The 15,544-nt window shown below is 31.9% G+C and overlaps 1 protein-coding gene across 1 annotated transcript; it reads left to right on the top strand.

The window, feature by feature from the left end:
- The first annotated feature begins 1,552 nt into the window (after positions 1–1,552).
- Positions 1,553–5,197, top strand: LOC110115859. Its single transcript, XM_020849252.2, has 3 exons — positions 1,553–1,873; positions 2,389–2,807; positions 3,959–5,197. The coding sequence occupies exons 1-3, from the start codon at positions 1,814–1,816 to the stop codon at positions 5,058–5,060; spliced, it is 1,581 nt and encodes a 526-aa protein (XP_020704911.1). The 5' UTR covers positions 1,553–1,813; the 3' UTR covers positions 5,061–5,197.
- The last annotated feature ends 10,347 nt before the right edge of the window (positions 5,198–15,544 follow it).

Raw genomic sequence — 15,544 nt, 5'->3', positions numbered from 1 at the left:
TGAATTTATAAATTATAAAATAATTTTTAAAACACAATTAAATAAATATTAATAATGATAAAATTAAATTTAAATAGTGTTTCATAGTTTATAAAATATTATAAATTAAATCGATTTGTAATTAAAGTTTTAAAGTTTTAAGAATTTTACCCTAAGACAATATTCATAATATACAAATTATAGAATAATTATATAAATAGTCAACATATTGCAAAATTAAGAATATTAGCCATCCAAAATAATAGCATGATAAATTCAAGAACTTTTCTCTCATATGATAAATTTAAATATTCAAATAATAATATTATGATAAATTCCTATTATTAAATATTATTTTCAATTTAATATGCAATGTTAAAAATTGAATTATCAAACTCATTTTAAAATGAAGAATTTTTGGAATATTAACATAATACTTTGTTAATTTAAGATTAAAAAGAATGATTTCAATAGATATTATCTTTGTCATATAAAATTTGATAAATATAAAATTCTTTGGTAATTCACCACAATTTAGAATTTAAAAATAACAATGAGCATATAATGATAAAATTCTACTCTCTCATAAATTAAGAAATATTTCATTTGAATTGAAAGATTCACTTTAATTTTCAATGCATTATAATATTGTAAACATAGAATAAAAGTCAATAAAAAATCATTAATTAAAGTCAATGAATTAATTTACTTTAACATGATTAATAATCAAATAATAAATAAAATTAATTAGTAATTTTATAAAATTCAAAAAATGTTAATTTAAAGGAATGTTAAAACTCATTAACTATGAATTATAATTAGTTATTTATTTGATTAAAAAATCAAATTAAAACTAAAATGATAATATGTTAATCAATCTATAATCTTAATTACCTTACAATTCTTTAAATGAAGAACAACTAAACCTAAATTCATTAAATATTATTGACTTCAACAATCATAATTAATACTTAATCAATAATATTTAAGAAGATTAATAGCTATAACATGAGTGATTTAGTTGTTGTAAATTTTTCAAAAGGATCATAATTATTAATTAAGCATTAAGAGAGTCATTAAGATTAAATTTTAATTATCTTTATTAAATTTAATCTTAATGACATTCTTATTATTAATTAATCATTAATTATGATCCTCTTAAAAATTTCTCCCATTTCTGAGAAACTAATGAGAATAAAATACAAATCTTTCCTCTTTGCAGCCGTTCGTTGATTTTTGATTAATTAGGATTTTATAAATATAATAGGAAAACGAACGGCTGAGATTTTTTTTAAAATTTAAAATTAATACTTATTTATTTATTTTTTGTTTTCATTTAATTCCTATCGCTCTTCCTCAACGGTGCTCAATGGTGGGACACCTGGAACCCGTGACGAGCGGATTACCGGTAACTGTCTATAGCCGGTGACCCGGCCCCTTCTGCAAGCCGATAGGTTCCCATCATTTTTCCTCTTTTATAGATTTTACAGACGACCTTATTTTATTTCTTTTTCTTTCTATTTAGAATATTTTTTAATACCACCTTCACTGAGATTGGGCATCTTGCCAGCTACGAAGTTGAGGGATCAAAGCTTTCTTCGAAAGGGAAAGGGTTGAGTGTGGAAGGGGACAGTCAAAGCTGGCATTTTTTTCTCCCAATTTTGAAATTTTCGGGTCCTTTTGATCTTCCCCCTTATTAATTTCGCTGCAGAACACAGGGAAGGATAAATTTTTTGCAGAAGGATTGAGGGTTTTCTCTTCTTCTGCAATCTTCCTCCTTTATTGATATATATTTTCACAAGTTGAGGAAGAAGAAGTTGATGCTCGCAGAAGGATGGAACCTTCCCGTTCTCTTTTCCAGGAAAAGAAGCATTGGTGGATGATGAACAGGAAGGTCTGTTAGATCTCTCTCTCTCTCTCTCTCTCTTTCTCTCTCTCTCTCTCTGTCTTCTTTATTCTTCCCTCTTCTCTGAAAGATTAGTTTGGCATTGGGATCAAGGAATGCGTTTCAGTGTTTTAAATTAAGCACGGATCGTTTATTTTATATCACTGTTTTCAACGACCTGAACATTATTTCGTTCGCTGATATTTCATTGTGAAATCTAAGGATCAAAAACGCCATTTTTTGAAGTTTTATCTAAAGGTCAGAGCTTTCTTCTTTCCTTGGAAGAATCAAGGGGATGGAAGCCCGTGATTTCTTCTTTTTTTTGCGCTTACTTTTCGGCAACGTTTCCGTTCAGCATTAATGCTGTCATTTATTGCAACCATTTCTCTGTTTTCTTCTTCCAATCGCAATTTCAGATCAAAGCTGTCACCTTTTACTTACCAGCAACCTTCTTCCTCCCTGTCATCGCATGCTTTCTTTTCTCTGTTTTTTAGCTAATGATTTCCCTTCTTATAAACAACCAGATCGTTAACAAACACATTCGCGATGCGCGTTCTCTCATCGCAACGCAGGACCCAAACGCCGTTTCGGCGGCGATTGGAGTCCTCGACGGCGTTCTCGCCCTATCCCCGCGGCTTGAGGCGGCACTAGAGCTCAAAGCAAGGTCTCTTCTCTTCCTTCGCCGGTTCCGGGAGGTCGCCGATATGCTTCAGGAGTATATCCCGAGTTACAGAGTTTGCTCCGCCGCTACCGGCGACGAGTCGTCGAGCTCGCTCTCCTCCTCCGGTAGCGGGAGAGTTGTTTGGGAAAGCCGCGAGGGCGCTAAGTTGCTTCCTAAATGTGAGGATGGTGACGGTGGCTCTCGCTGCTTCTCTCTCCTAGATATAAAGCGGAAGGTCATCGCCGGAATCCACCGCGCCTGCGACCGTGAAGGGCAATGGAGGTAAATTTGCCCCTGCCTCCATTTTTTTAGTCGATTTACATTAATACCATAAAATTTTTATATTTACACATATAACTTCTAAAATTATGTATTTATTAAAAATTTTAAATATATCCCCCTACAACTTATGTCACAATATACATAAATTTTTTTATATTTACAATTAAATTAATGATTTTTTTCTTTGAAAAAAAATGTAAAAAATAATCTTAATATAATTTTCAGAGCATCCAAATTTATGTAACTATAAATTAAGTGAGGTTATTTTTATATTTTAATTTATTTATCTATTATTTTGATGTGATTTAAATTATTATTATTATATAAATAAATATAAAAGATTTACAGTAATTATATATATATAATATAATATAATATAATGGCATAATTTTTAAAATTTTTCTCTTATTTGTTGTAAATTGACTAATATAACCCTGATGTAATTTTTGTATTTATTATTCTGTTATAATTAATAAGTAAGTGAATGATATAATTAATTTTATAAATATGCACTACCGAACATGCCCATAAAGATACTTTTTATGCGGGCAATACCTAGAGTTGTATAATTTTTACTGACAAACTGGATGTTTGATTTATTTTTTAGGTAAAATATTTGTTCTTATTAAAAATAACCTATTTTATTTATATAAATTAGAAAATTGAGTATGAGATATTTATTTAATATTTACATAGTTTAAAATTATTTATTTTAAATCATATATTATATATTATATGATAATATATCAAATTTTAAAAATTATATATAAAATTAATAGAACAAATATTTCTAAAATATTTAATAAGCATTTAAGTAAAATAAGTTATAATATACTGATTTGATTCACATAGTAAATTATGTTATTGTTGATTAGGTTTTGAGGGAGAAAATTTATCTAGAATCCCTCCTCCTTTAATTTCTTTTTTTTTATAATTAGTTTATTAATTTATAATTTATTTTAAATTAATATATAAATAAGTTTTATGTTAATATTTATGTTAAATAAATATGATAATTTAATGCATTATAATTTTATATCAGAATATTTGGACACCCTCACCTCCCTTTCTTTTCAGTTTATTTTCATATATCTTTTAATATTATATATATAAATAAATATAAAATTTATGTTATCTATGTAAATTTCCAGATATCATATTTTGGGCCAAGCGTGCTGCCATCTGGGCCTTCTAGAAGACGCTATGATCCTCCTCCAAACCGGCCGCCGTCTAGCTTCCGCCTCCTCCCGCCGCCAAAGCACCTCGCACTCCGACGACACCTTCAGCTTCTCCCCCTTCCTGCCCCCATTCCCTTCCACCAACCCTAAAACCAATACCAATCTTATGACCTCCAAGTCTCCCTCTTACTTCTCCGAATCGGCTTCCACCCTTCTCCCCCACATCAAACTCCTCCTTCGCCGCCGCGCCGCCGCCACCTCTGCCCTCGACGCCGGTCACCCCAACGAAGCCGCCCGCCACTTCTCCAAAATCCTAGAAACCCGCCGCGGCACTCCCCACCCCTTCGCCACATCCTGCTTAATCGGCCGGGCCGCCGCTTATCGGGCCGCCGGCAGGGTCGCCGAATCCATCGCTGATTGTAACCGCGCTCTCGCCCTGGACCCGACCTCCATCCCAGCTCTCCTCACTCGCGCAGACCTTCTCGAATCCGTCCGTTGCCTCACCGACTGTCTCCGCGACCTCGATCATCTCAAACTACTCTACGACACCATTATCCGCGACAGGAAGCTCCCCGGCCCGGTCTGGCGGCCATTGAACGGCGAGATCCGTTACCGTGATGTACCGAGTAGTCTCCGAGCTCTTACGGCGAGGATAAACGGGATTCGGCAGAGGTTCGCCGCGGGGGAGGGGAATAATGTGGATTATTACAAACTGATTGGAGTGAGAAGAGGGTGTTCGCGGTCGGAGCTGGAGAGGGCAAATTTGGTTCTTTTATTGCGGCATAAGCCGGAAAAGGCCGGGGCTTTTGTCGATAAGCTTGATTTCTCCGACGAGGACTTGGATGTGGACGCGGTGAGAGATCAGGCGAGGATGTCGGCGTTGATTTTGTATAGGATGTTGCAGAAAGGATATTCCTGTATCATGGCGACGATTGTGGAAGATGAGGTTGTGGAGAAGAAGAGGGCGGTGGCGGCGCCGCCGGTGTATCAGGGGGTGTTTTGCCGGGACATGGCGGCGGTGGGGAGTATGCTGTCGCGTGGTATTTCGGTGAAGTACGAGGGATTGAGCTGTTGAAGGAGAAAATTTTGAATTTGGAGATCTTCGTTGTACAGTCTGGTCTTTGTGGAGGTGGTGGATTTATTGGGGGAAATTTTGTTCATGTTTGTTACTCTTCTTTCAAAGTCTTGAACTTTAATATTTTGGTATTCTTATATATAAATTTTTATGTCATTATTTTTCATTTATCAAAAAATTACTTTCTAGCAAAATAATTTTTATTTTCAAAAATTTTTTGTATTGAAAAATTGCTTTGAGAATCAATAAAATAATTGTCCCAAACGAAACATTAGTTTGCCTTTTCAAAGCTCTCTTGTCCTTCGATAGTGTATGAAGTCAAATACAAAACAAATAAAATATCTACATTAAATTGTAAAAAAATCACCAAATAGAGGAGTCAAATAAATTTGGTTGATAAATACTTGAATTTTCTAAAATATTTTCAAATAGAGATAGAGTACCAAGTCAATATGAAAAGATGACTATATTAAAGAAAATACATGATTAATTTAAAAGAGTGATAGAAATATTATTCATGAGAATATATATATATATATAATGTTTCATTAGAACACATAGAATTCCTCATATAAAGAGTCTACAAACTCTACCTCTCACATTTCACTCAAGCAATACCCATAATATAGTTCCTCCTAGTTTTCTTCTATCACAACTCACCTATATAGCTTAGAAATAAAGTGGTAATTAGGTTTTTTATTGATAATTACATCCCAACTTTACTTTATTGTATTAGTGCCACAAAAGAAAGAGAGGAAATCAGTTTTGGCCAAAATTTGTAGCTTCCTCCTTTGCTAGCTTTCATCTAAACCCATATGGAAGGAGAGTGGCTCCATATTCTTACCTTAGTAATAATAAATATCTTCCTTGATTGTCTCCACACTTTATTGAGATGGAAAATGTCAATTTGATAACATTAAGGATTATACTTCTCTCTATTTTTTAATGATGCCAGTTTTTCTCTTATATATAAATAATGAGGATGATTTATGGTATTCTTTTCATGTTTAAATCTTGATGATGAACTCCTTACATAATGATAACTCTTAGAAATGTTTGGCATATTCAAGTAAAAAAGGCATAATACTTTTAATAAAGTTATATCAATTTGAAATATGCCAAGATATGTGAGATTCTAGGTTTTGTTTTGCATAAAATATTTAAATATTATATTAGAATAGAAATATAAAGTGAATGACTCTTACACAGGCTGAAATTGACCAATATTGCGTATAATGATCAACTTCGATGTACTTCAGTTCACTCTTAAACAAGTAAAGCCAATGGTACGATTGAGATCAAGTAATTTCTTAAGTTTGTGGCTCTCTCACCCTCCATCATGATTGAGCAGAAGTTTAAGATAAGGTTACTCCTATAATGTCTTCATGTGGTTATGTGTGTCATTAAATCATTATACTTAATGATGACTTATTAGAAATCCCTTCTTGTAGTGGTTTGGAGAACAAGAATTATGTGCTTTAGATAATGAGTTTTGAGTGAGTTGAATGTCTGAAAATGATTTTAGAAGATGATATTAGGATATGAACTTATAATTTGCAATATATTGAACTATATTAATTCTTATTGATACATTTATCACACCTTTAATGCACCTTTTTTAAAAATTCGTTTCATAATTATATAGGAAACATTTGTTTTAACATCCAAATGATTATCAAAGAAGAGAGATATTTGATGTATAAAAGATTGTTACCAGGTTGAAAAGGATTGCCATATGAATTTATGGAGGGAGTTAAGATATTTATTTAAATTACATGTCAACTACTTTCATTTAAGTTCGATGAAATGTTTAAATGCCCATGCTCGAAATACAAAAATTAAGCTTTCCTTAAATTTGATGATGCAAATATTGATTTATATTGTGGGGGATTTGTTCCAGGATACTAGATTTAGACCTCACATAGCGAGTACGAGCCTTATAGAGATACTCATACAGGTCCATTAATAGCTTTTGAAATAGTTAATGAAGAAGATTAAATGAGTAGATCGTATAAAAAACATAATTTTTATACATCAAGTAATAATTTAAGGGCCAATATGAAAGAGCTATCATACCAAGAAATAAAAAAATTCTTTGAATTACTACATGCTGTCTAAAAACTAATTTGAGATGGTTGCCACCAACATCATAAATAGCTCCATCAACCTATTCTTACACTCCTTAACGTCACCCATATTATTACCCACCTCCTGTACAACCAGAATAGGGTGGACCATCAGCATAAGCAGAGGCTGCGGCTCAGGAGCCTGTAATAACAGAGGATAAGCATGTATACATAGTGTCCGAGGGCAATTATAAGTTCAATTTATTTTATAAACTTATTATAATTTGATCTTTTATGTTATTAATAAAAAAAATTATCTGTAACTTCAATCCCTCAAGATAGCCTACCCATAATATTCATGACATCATATTAAGAAAATATGATACTTCTTACTTACCATAAAAGAAAATCCCAAATGAAGTTATAAAGGATATATGATTCAAAAAATTTAGGTATATTTATTTGGCATTACTTAAAATTTCTAATTTTATTTGTATTAATATTATTTATTATACCTATATTTTACAGGAAAAATTTTTAGGTAACTGTCTGAGCATGAAATGAGGATCAGAATAAATTTTGAGATAAGAGGCTATACTCATCTTAGGAACATATTCACAAATATTAAAAAGTCTGGGCAGCATCCATTATGGATTGGTGATGGAGTATATGCTGATTTGAGTAGAATTGGGTGAGCCTTAAGTTCACTAAATTGAGAGAGCATAATAAGAAAAATAGAGCATCTAACTATAGGGCCTTAGGAAGCTCTGTTTAAACGGGCGGTTTAGTGCCTCATACTAAGTATAGACAACGACTAATAAAAAATTATTTCATTTAGTTTCATAAATATATGTATATTATTTTAACTATATTTTCTCTTAATAGAAAGAGTATCTTAGTCGGGAACCAACACCACTGGAGTTGTATAGGATTCACCAATATCAAGATGTTCATCAGTGGGTTTATAAGAAGGTGAGAAAAGCTCACATCATAATAATTTTTTTAGTAATAATAAGAAATAAATAGAAATTTTATTTTATCTATTTATTCTAGTAGGATGATTTTATATGACCTCGAGATAGCCAGTAATCTACTGGTGAGGGATCATCTTAAAGATCGACCCAGTATTCTAAGAACCACATGTGGAAAGAAGTTGTTTAAGAAAGGCAGAGGAGGAGGGTTTAAGGCATAGGTTTGTATGGATATGCTTATGTGGGCAGTACTTCTACTTCAACATTTTATGATATTAGTGGAGCTGAAGAAACCGTCAACCAGAGGATCGCTGTCATGACAAGAGAGATAAAGAAGATGAGACAGATTAAAGCTAAGATGATGGTAGAGCTATGATCATATCGAGCAAAAAATTAGAAAAAAAGGAGCAAAAGCCTATACCTATATCACAAGGAAGTGAGGATATGGACAATGATTAGTTGTTGTATTTGTTTGAAGAACTACTTGAGATATTTTAAATATATGGATGTGAATGTACTTGTTTTATGTTTTAAAGATTGTTTAACAAGTTGAACTTTATGTTTACATATGGTTAAAAGTTAGTGTATTATATGTTTTAATTTTTTGAACATTTTGAGCTGTTTGTGAAATTTTGAAATTAGGTTTTGAAAAATATTATTTTTCTTTGGAAATTTGAGATTAACTTTTAGACTCAAATTTTGAGATTGAACGCCCTATTAGAAAAATTATACCACTTCAAGAAGTGGAGATAAAATTTCAAAATAGGGTTTAAAACTAAAATTACGAATCCTACTTTGAATATCATAACTAGATCATGGATGAGCCACATATGACCTTGAAAGGTCAAAATGGAGTACAGTCTAATTTTTTAATACGGTATCCTAAGTAGACTATCATTGATCTCATGCCCCAAAACCTTGTGAACAAATAATATATCTCCCCTGAGGGAGAATATACCACTGTTCAGTTGTTATTCAGGCATAACGATAGCGATTATCATTTGTTAAATCTTTCCAAAGACTAATAATTTTAAATTATGAATATTTCTTTTGGGAAACTAAATTTGAGTTTTAATTTTGAAGTTAAACTGACCATCAAAGATGATATACCGCCTAAAAAAGCGGAGATAAAATCTCCTAACGAGTTCAGACTCAGAATTATAGATTTTCTCTTAGATAGCGTAGCCTGATTTAAAGGAGAACCGCAAATGACCATGAGAAGGTCAAAATAAGATTTAATCTAAAATCAAACCAATATAATTAAGAGCAAAGGATCATTAATTTAATATTCAAATTGATTATTAACACACAATAAATCTCTTTGGAGAAAGAGAATATCATATACTAGTAATCATATCATTATGACGACGACGATCATTATGAAGTAGAATTCCCAAAAGAAATATTAGGTGAGTTCTGAAATCAATTTTGAAAAATCAATGTGTTTGTGGTTCTAAATCTCCTACGAGCGCAAGCCCTCATAGTTAAACATCGTAGGAAGATAAAGTATCCTACAAAAATTCTTGATTAAAATAGTGGTAAAATTTTATTAAAGATTTTCAATGAATGATATCAAAGAAAGTTAATTTTTGGAATTCCAAAGGTGAATGGATCGAGGTTGAGCACTTATTAATGGAATCAAGGGAAGAAAAGTAAGGGACACTTTGTGATTCTGGAACTATCCGAAAGTGCATGTCCCAACTTAATCTAACTGTTGGGCTTTATATTTTTTAATTGGAAGGAGATTTAATTAAAGTTGAGCATTTTATTAGAAATTTGAGATTATATTCCTGGATGTTCGGTTCTTATAACTGAAGATCTGCCCCGGACCCTAAATCTAAATTTAGACACTGGACCACAGTTGTCCGAACCTAACTAATGTAGTTCAAAACCTAGACTTATCCTAATCCAGATTGGGGAGCTAGCTAACCACCTAATCGATTTAAAATTTATGAGTCTGGTCTTTTATGATAGAGTGGTACAGACATTTCCTTTAAAATTTTGGAGAGCTGGGGCCAACATCTAGAGATTTTCCTAATTGGCCTCTTTGACTTATATTGGGTGAAAAATGATAAGAATAATATAGTTAAAAATTTGACTCTTTTAAATATATTTCTAATACAATGCATGGTAGTCGACAACTTCAATCATGTATGCTTGAAAGTTAAAAACAGGCTTATAAATAATTTTTTAGAAGACTGGGCTTCCCCAAGTCTAGCACCTCATCCTCATAGGTCAGATTATCCGTACTCTATTCGTAGGCGGGGAAGGGTCTAAAATAAGGAGAAGAAAAATGCATAAATATGGATGCAACCCTAAGGGCAATCCCTGACTAATTCCCTAGATTCATTATCTTTCTATATTACTTAACTCCTAAAATTTTAAATATTTAATTATGAGTAGAAAAATTTAACAAACCCTCATGAGCCTCATATATCTAGGTTAAAACAAAATTGACATGCAAGATCACAAAAAAAAACTAAAAAAAGTAGGAAATCCTAATCGTAGATCAAGACATCAATCATCAATCAAATTTAATTAATATTCAAATTAAAAGACCATATAAAAAGTGCCACTTAATATTACAACTCAGGGTCTATAGAAAGTAAAGTGGTAAGGTACCACTGCCAATAACCCGGATTCTACTCCTAAAAGAGAAGTGACTTTGAGAATTAAGATTCTTCTCAACTTCTGCTTATTTATCTTCTCACTAGCTTCTTGATCCATTGATTCTAGATATCCAAATGAAAAGAAACTCCCCCTTGGATGGGGTGTTATCTTTCCTTTTTGTATATTTTCAAAATCATCTAAATTTGAAGCTCCAAATGGAGATGGACTCTCTCCTAAGGGATGTCTCTTCCTCTTTAGATTCCAAATTGGATGTCATTCCATCTCAAATCACTTTAAATTATAACTCAAAACTTGAATTAAATTACATTGAATATAAAAGAAAAAATTAGGCTCAACAACCTGCACGGTTATCCTAAGCAATTAATATTTAAAACATCCCAAGCACTTAATATTTAAAATTTAAAATGCTCAATCACTCACAATATAGAGTGTAGGAAATAAATAGACAATCAATCAAATCTAAATTAGCAACCAGCGTGTAGTGAAAATCACAAAAATATGGCACACAATTACAAAAAAGTAAACATCGGCCTAGCCTAAAATTAGAGTTAGTTGTCCTAGCAAATCATCTAAAGTGTGTGTAGAAAGCTGTGTGGTTTGGATATGTCCTATGTAGGACATTTGATTGAAGTTGATTGATGTTATGGTTGGATGAAAAGCTTAAGGAAATATTTAAAATTGAGTTCGAATATTAATGGCTTAAAGTTGATTTTAAAGTATATTTTGAAGGGTTATAGGTTACCACCTTTATTGCTCACCGAGACTATGAAGTTTATTTCACATTCCTTGGGGCTAATTTAATAACCTCGTAGGCCTGAGTTACCTAGTGATAACCAATATGATTAAGTGATTTGATTTTATTAAGGTTTAAGGATTGATTAATTTTTAATTAAAATTTGTTAATTGTAGGTTTTAAGATTAATTAAAGATTTCTGGAATTTTAAGTGATTTTTAAGTTTTAAAATTTTTTTGGATTATTTTAATCATTTAATTAAGGGGTCAAAAGTTAACTTTTTTATTAAGGTTAAATTCTAGAAAGTTTGTATTTTTATAAAATATTAGATCTTAAGATGATTTGTTAGATACTAAGTTTGCTGGATTTATATTTTTCTATATTTAGCTATGAAGGTTTGAAGTTTGACTTGATTTTTTTTTTACTTAAGGTTAGGGCTACAAACGAACCGAGCCGAGCCTAGTATGTGAGTGTTCATGTTGGTGTTCATTTAATATTAGCTTGTTCAAGTTTGGTTCATGTTTGTTCGAGCTTTATTATTTGTGTTCATGTTTGGTTCATTTAAATTAATGAGTGTTCATGTTCAGTTCATGTTCGTTTATTTAGTGCTTATCGAGCTTTAAACAAACAAACATGAACGAGCTATAAACGAGCTCTACTTTTAAATGTTCATTAACTTAACAAACAAGCTTTATCGAGCTTCCTAACAAACGATTACATCGAGCATATTCGCGAACTTAATGTCGAGCTCTATATCGGCATGTTCACGAACATAATCTAACGAAGATTTTTTTTCAACTCACTCACTCAGCCTGCCTCTTTTTTGGATGACATGTTATGCATTCAAGTTAACAATAGTTAAATTTAATAAATTACTTAATTAACATATAATATAATTATTTATTTTAAATTTTATTATTTAACATAATTATATCATTATATTATAATAAATATATATTTATATTAATTTAATATTTATATTTATTAATCTATAATCAATATTAATTATTTTTATCAACTTTTTCACGAGTCAAAATTGAACTTGAGTCAGTTTTATCGAGCTTAATGTCAAGCTTGTTCACGAACTTCAAATGATGTTGTTTTCGCGCGAACATAAATGAGCCGACGCATTAGTGTTCAAACTTTTTTATTTAAGAATCGGTATTTAAAATATTGTTCAAATTTGTTTTATTTAGTTCATTAAACGATCACGAATGAGCTTTAATCGAACCGAACAAACGAGTAGCTCGTCGAACATTTGGTACTTTTTCAAATTTTGAATGATTTCTAGAATTTTGATATTTTTAATAAATATTAGATTTTATTATGAGTTGAATTCCTTTGAGTTTGATCAATTTTAATTTTTCAGGAATTAGTTATAATTTTTAAAGTTTGATTAATTAATTGAATTTTTTAAATTGGTTAATAGAAGATCCTTTTTATGGTTTTGCTCCAAATGAACTCCCAACTCCTTGAAATTAACTCCAAAGGTCAGGAATGACCTAAGGAAAGATTTTCAAGTAGTTGGGAATTTTCTATAATTTTAAATTATTTTTAATTAATTAATTTAATTTAATTTTAAATGTTACTTAAAATTAAATTAAGCTTAGGTTTGCTGTCAAATCAAAGTTGTTTTATTTTTTTCAAGTTAAGCTTTTAATTTTGGTCACTTAGAGGTGTTGTATATAATTTTTGGATTACAATTAAATTTATTGTGATTTTTTAAAATTTCTTGGTCCAAAAAAGGGCTAAAATTTGGTAAGGCTAATTTTCTAACTTAATGATCTCCAAATTCAGTCAAATTTAAACCTGTGGTTTCAAATATCACTAGGTTTATTGTGTTTAAGTTTCACCCCTATTGGGTTTGCGTACAGCTCCCTAAAAATTTTCTAAGTTTTTTAGACATTTCTTTAATTATTTTCCTTAAGTATTTCTACTGTTCAAATGAGCTTCAAACATGATGAGTCTAATGCTGGTATAAAGCATTCACATTACAAAACTTTCATAACAAAATATTAAAAATCTAAGGAGTTATGAATTTTCAAAGTTTTGGGTCCAAAATAGACCCATTGCCTTGCAAATTCACATTACGGTAATCTATTAAGTATAAGACCCTAGAAAAATTACTGAATATGCCTAAGATACCCAAAAACCTTTTACCAAAATTTGGACTCCAGTTGACCACTGGATTATGAGAAAAATACAATAGACATATTTTAAATAAGATTAAATATCTCATAATATAGTGGCTTAATTAACTCAAACTTAATTTTAATCAATACTAAATAAATTTTACTTTCCAATGAGCCCAAAAACGTTCCATTTGGTAAAAAATCTGATTTACTGTGAATTTTGAAAGATCTGAGCATTATTTTGATTTTTTTAACTCATTCTAAGTCAAATCAGCCGCTGACAAATGATTGGCGCCGAAATGACGGCGGCGAATGATGACATGACATGTGGCGGGCCGAGTCCTGCCACTTAACCACGTCAGCGGTCCATCAGGACCGTTGATCCGGCCGAGGCATGGATGAACGACCAGGAGGCCGCCATGTCACCCGTCGGGACCACGGAAGGACCAGCATTCGAACAACAGGGAAGCCGCACGGTCGAGGGAGTGATGCGGCTGATTCTAGGCCGTCCGATCACGAGTCAAATTTGATCAAAGATTTTTAAATACTCATATCTTTCAAATTTCTTAACAAAATCTAATAAAATTTGAAATAGAGTTAGAGGACAATATAATCTTCCAACACCTGAAGTTTGGAGGCTTCATATATTGTAGATTTTATGCAGTTTCAAATTAAAGTATTAGATAAAGTTGAGATATCTTACAATCTTATTGGTGGATGTGGATGATCTTGGGCTTGTTGGAAAGCTACTGATGACCTCTACAACTTCTCTCAAGGGTCCAGGAGCTTTTGGTAGCTGGTTTAAAATATACTATCAAAATCATCCTTTCTCTCTCTTTCTCTCTCTCTCTCTTCTTAATTTAAGTTTTTAATTTTTGCAAGCAGCCTTCTAATGACTGGAAGAGGCCTAATTATAGATGGAGAGGCTAGCTCATGCCTTGGATAATAAGGTTATGGGCTGCTAGGATTGGAGATTTTGGAAGGTATGGAATAAAAATAATGCTTTGAGTGAAGAGTGAGGCTGTCTCCACTCCTTCTCATGATTACTATCTTAATCAAGATAAAAAGGAGATCTAGGATGCTGTCAAATATCCTCTCCAGTCATCAACTTGCATAAATCATAATTTATTAAGTATGTTTGGCTTACCAAGATGATAAAGCCATATATTAAACAAGTTTGACCACTTTACTAGTCAACTATGCCTTTGACTAATGAGGTGGTAGCCAAGTTGTCCTAATAAGCTGGTTAGATGAATTGGAGAAGGTTTGAGGCTTAATGATTGGAGTTTGAATAGGAGTATGAGAACTTAAAGTGATTTGACCAAATCTTATAGTTGACTTGGTCAACTTTGATTTGGGTTTGATTGGCCAAGAATTAGAGTATGATTAGGCCATGGTTTGGATTTGATTTAATATTTGAAATATGTTTGATAGGTTATATGGGTTGAAATAACCTATTTAAACCTCAAAGTGTAATTGAGTCAACCTAGGTTGATAAAGTCAACCAAGTTGACCCAAGGGGTGGGTCCAGTCTCAACAGGTTTGATTTGATATTTGAAAATTATTGGGAGTGGTTCCAAGAAATTTGGAGATCATTTGATTTGAAATTGATGTTTAAATCTCTAAAGGGTATTTTGGTCATTTTGACCCCTAGGTCAACCGGGGGTCGAAATGAATCTACCAAAATATAATTTAATATTCAATGAGTCAAGATTAAGGATCTAGAAGTGATTTGAGGCTTTGGATAAATCACCAATGTCAAAATCCACTGGGTGACAAGTCTAGTGGCATAGGTTATAAATATTTGAAGGTTTTACAACTTTTAGATCTCAATTCAATTTCTGGGATTAGAGACCTCAGAATGGGCTCAAATTTGGAGGGTTTCCTCTAGAGACATATCCTATCAATGTTCAATTGAAAGACTCTGAATCAGAAGTCAGTTGACTAGGTT

The sequence above is a fragment of the Dendrobium catenatum genome, unplaced genomic scaffold (genome assembly GCF_001605985.2).
Source record: "Dendrobium catenatum unplaced genomic scaffold, ASM160598v2 original_scaffold_192470, whole genome shotgun sequence".
NCBI lineage: Eukaryota > Viridiplantae > Streptophyta > Magnoliopsida > Asparagales > Orchidaceae > Dendrobium > Dendrobium catenatum.
This window is presented reverse-complemented; position numbering and strand designations above follow the sequence as displayed.

Bases quoted from the DNA above. Each gene is read 5' to 3' on its own strand.
- LOC110115859 (XM_020849252.2), top strand. From the start codon at position 1,814: ATGGAACCTTCCCGTTCTCTTTTCCAGGAAAAGAAGCATTGGTGGATG. The intron at 1,874-2,388 runs GTCTGTTAGATC...ATAAACAACCAG, and splicing joins GGTGGATGATGAACAGGAAG to ATCGTTAACAAACACATTCG. The intron at 2,808-3,958 runs GTAAATTTGCCC...GTAAATTTCCAG, and splicing joins GACCGTGAAGGGCAATGGAG to ATATCATATTTTGGGCCAAG.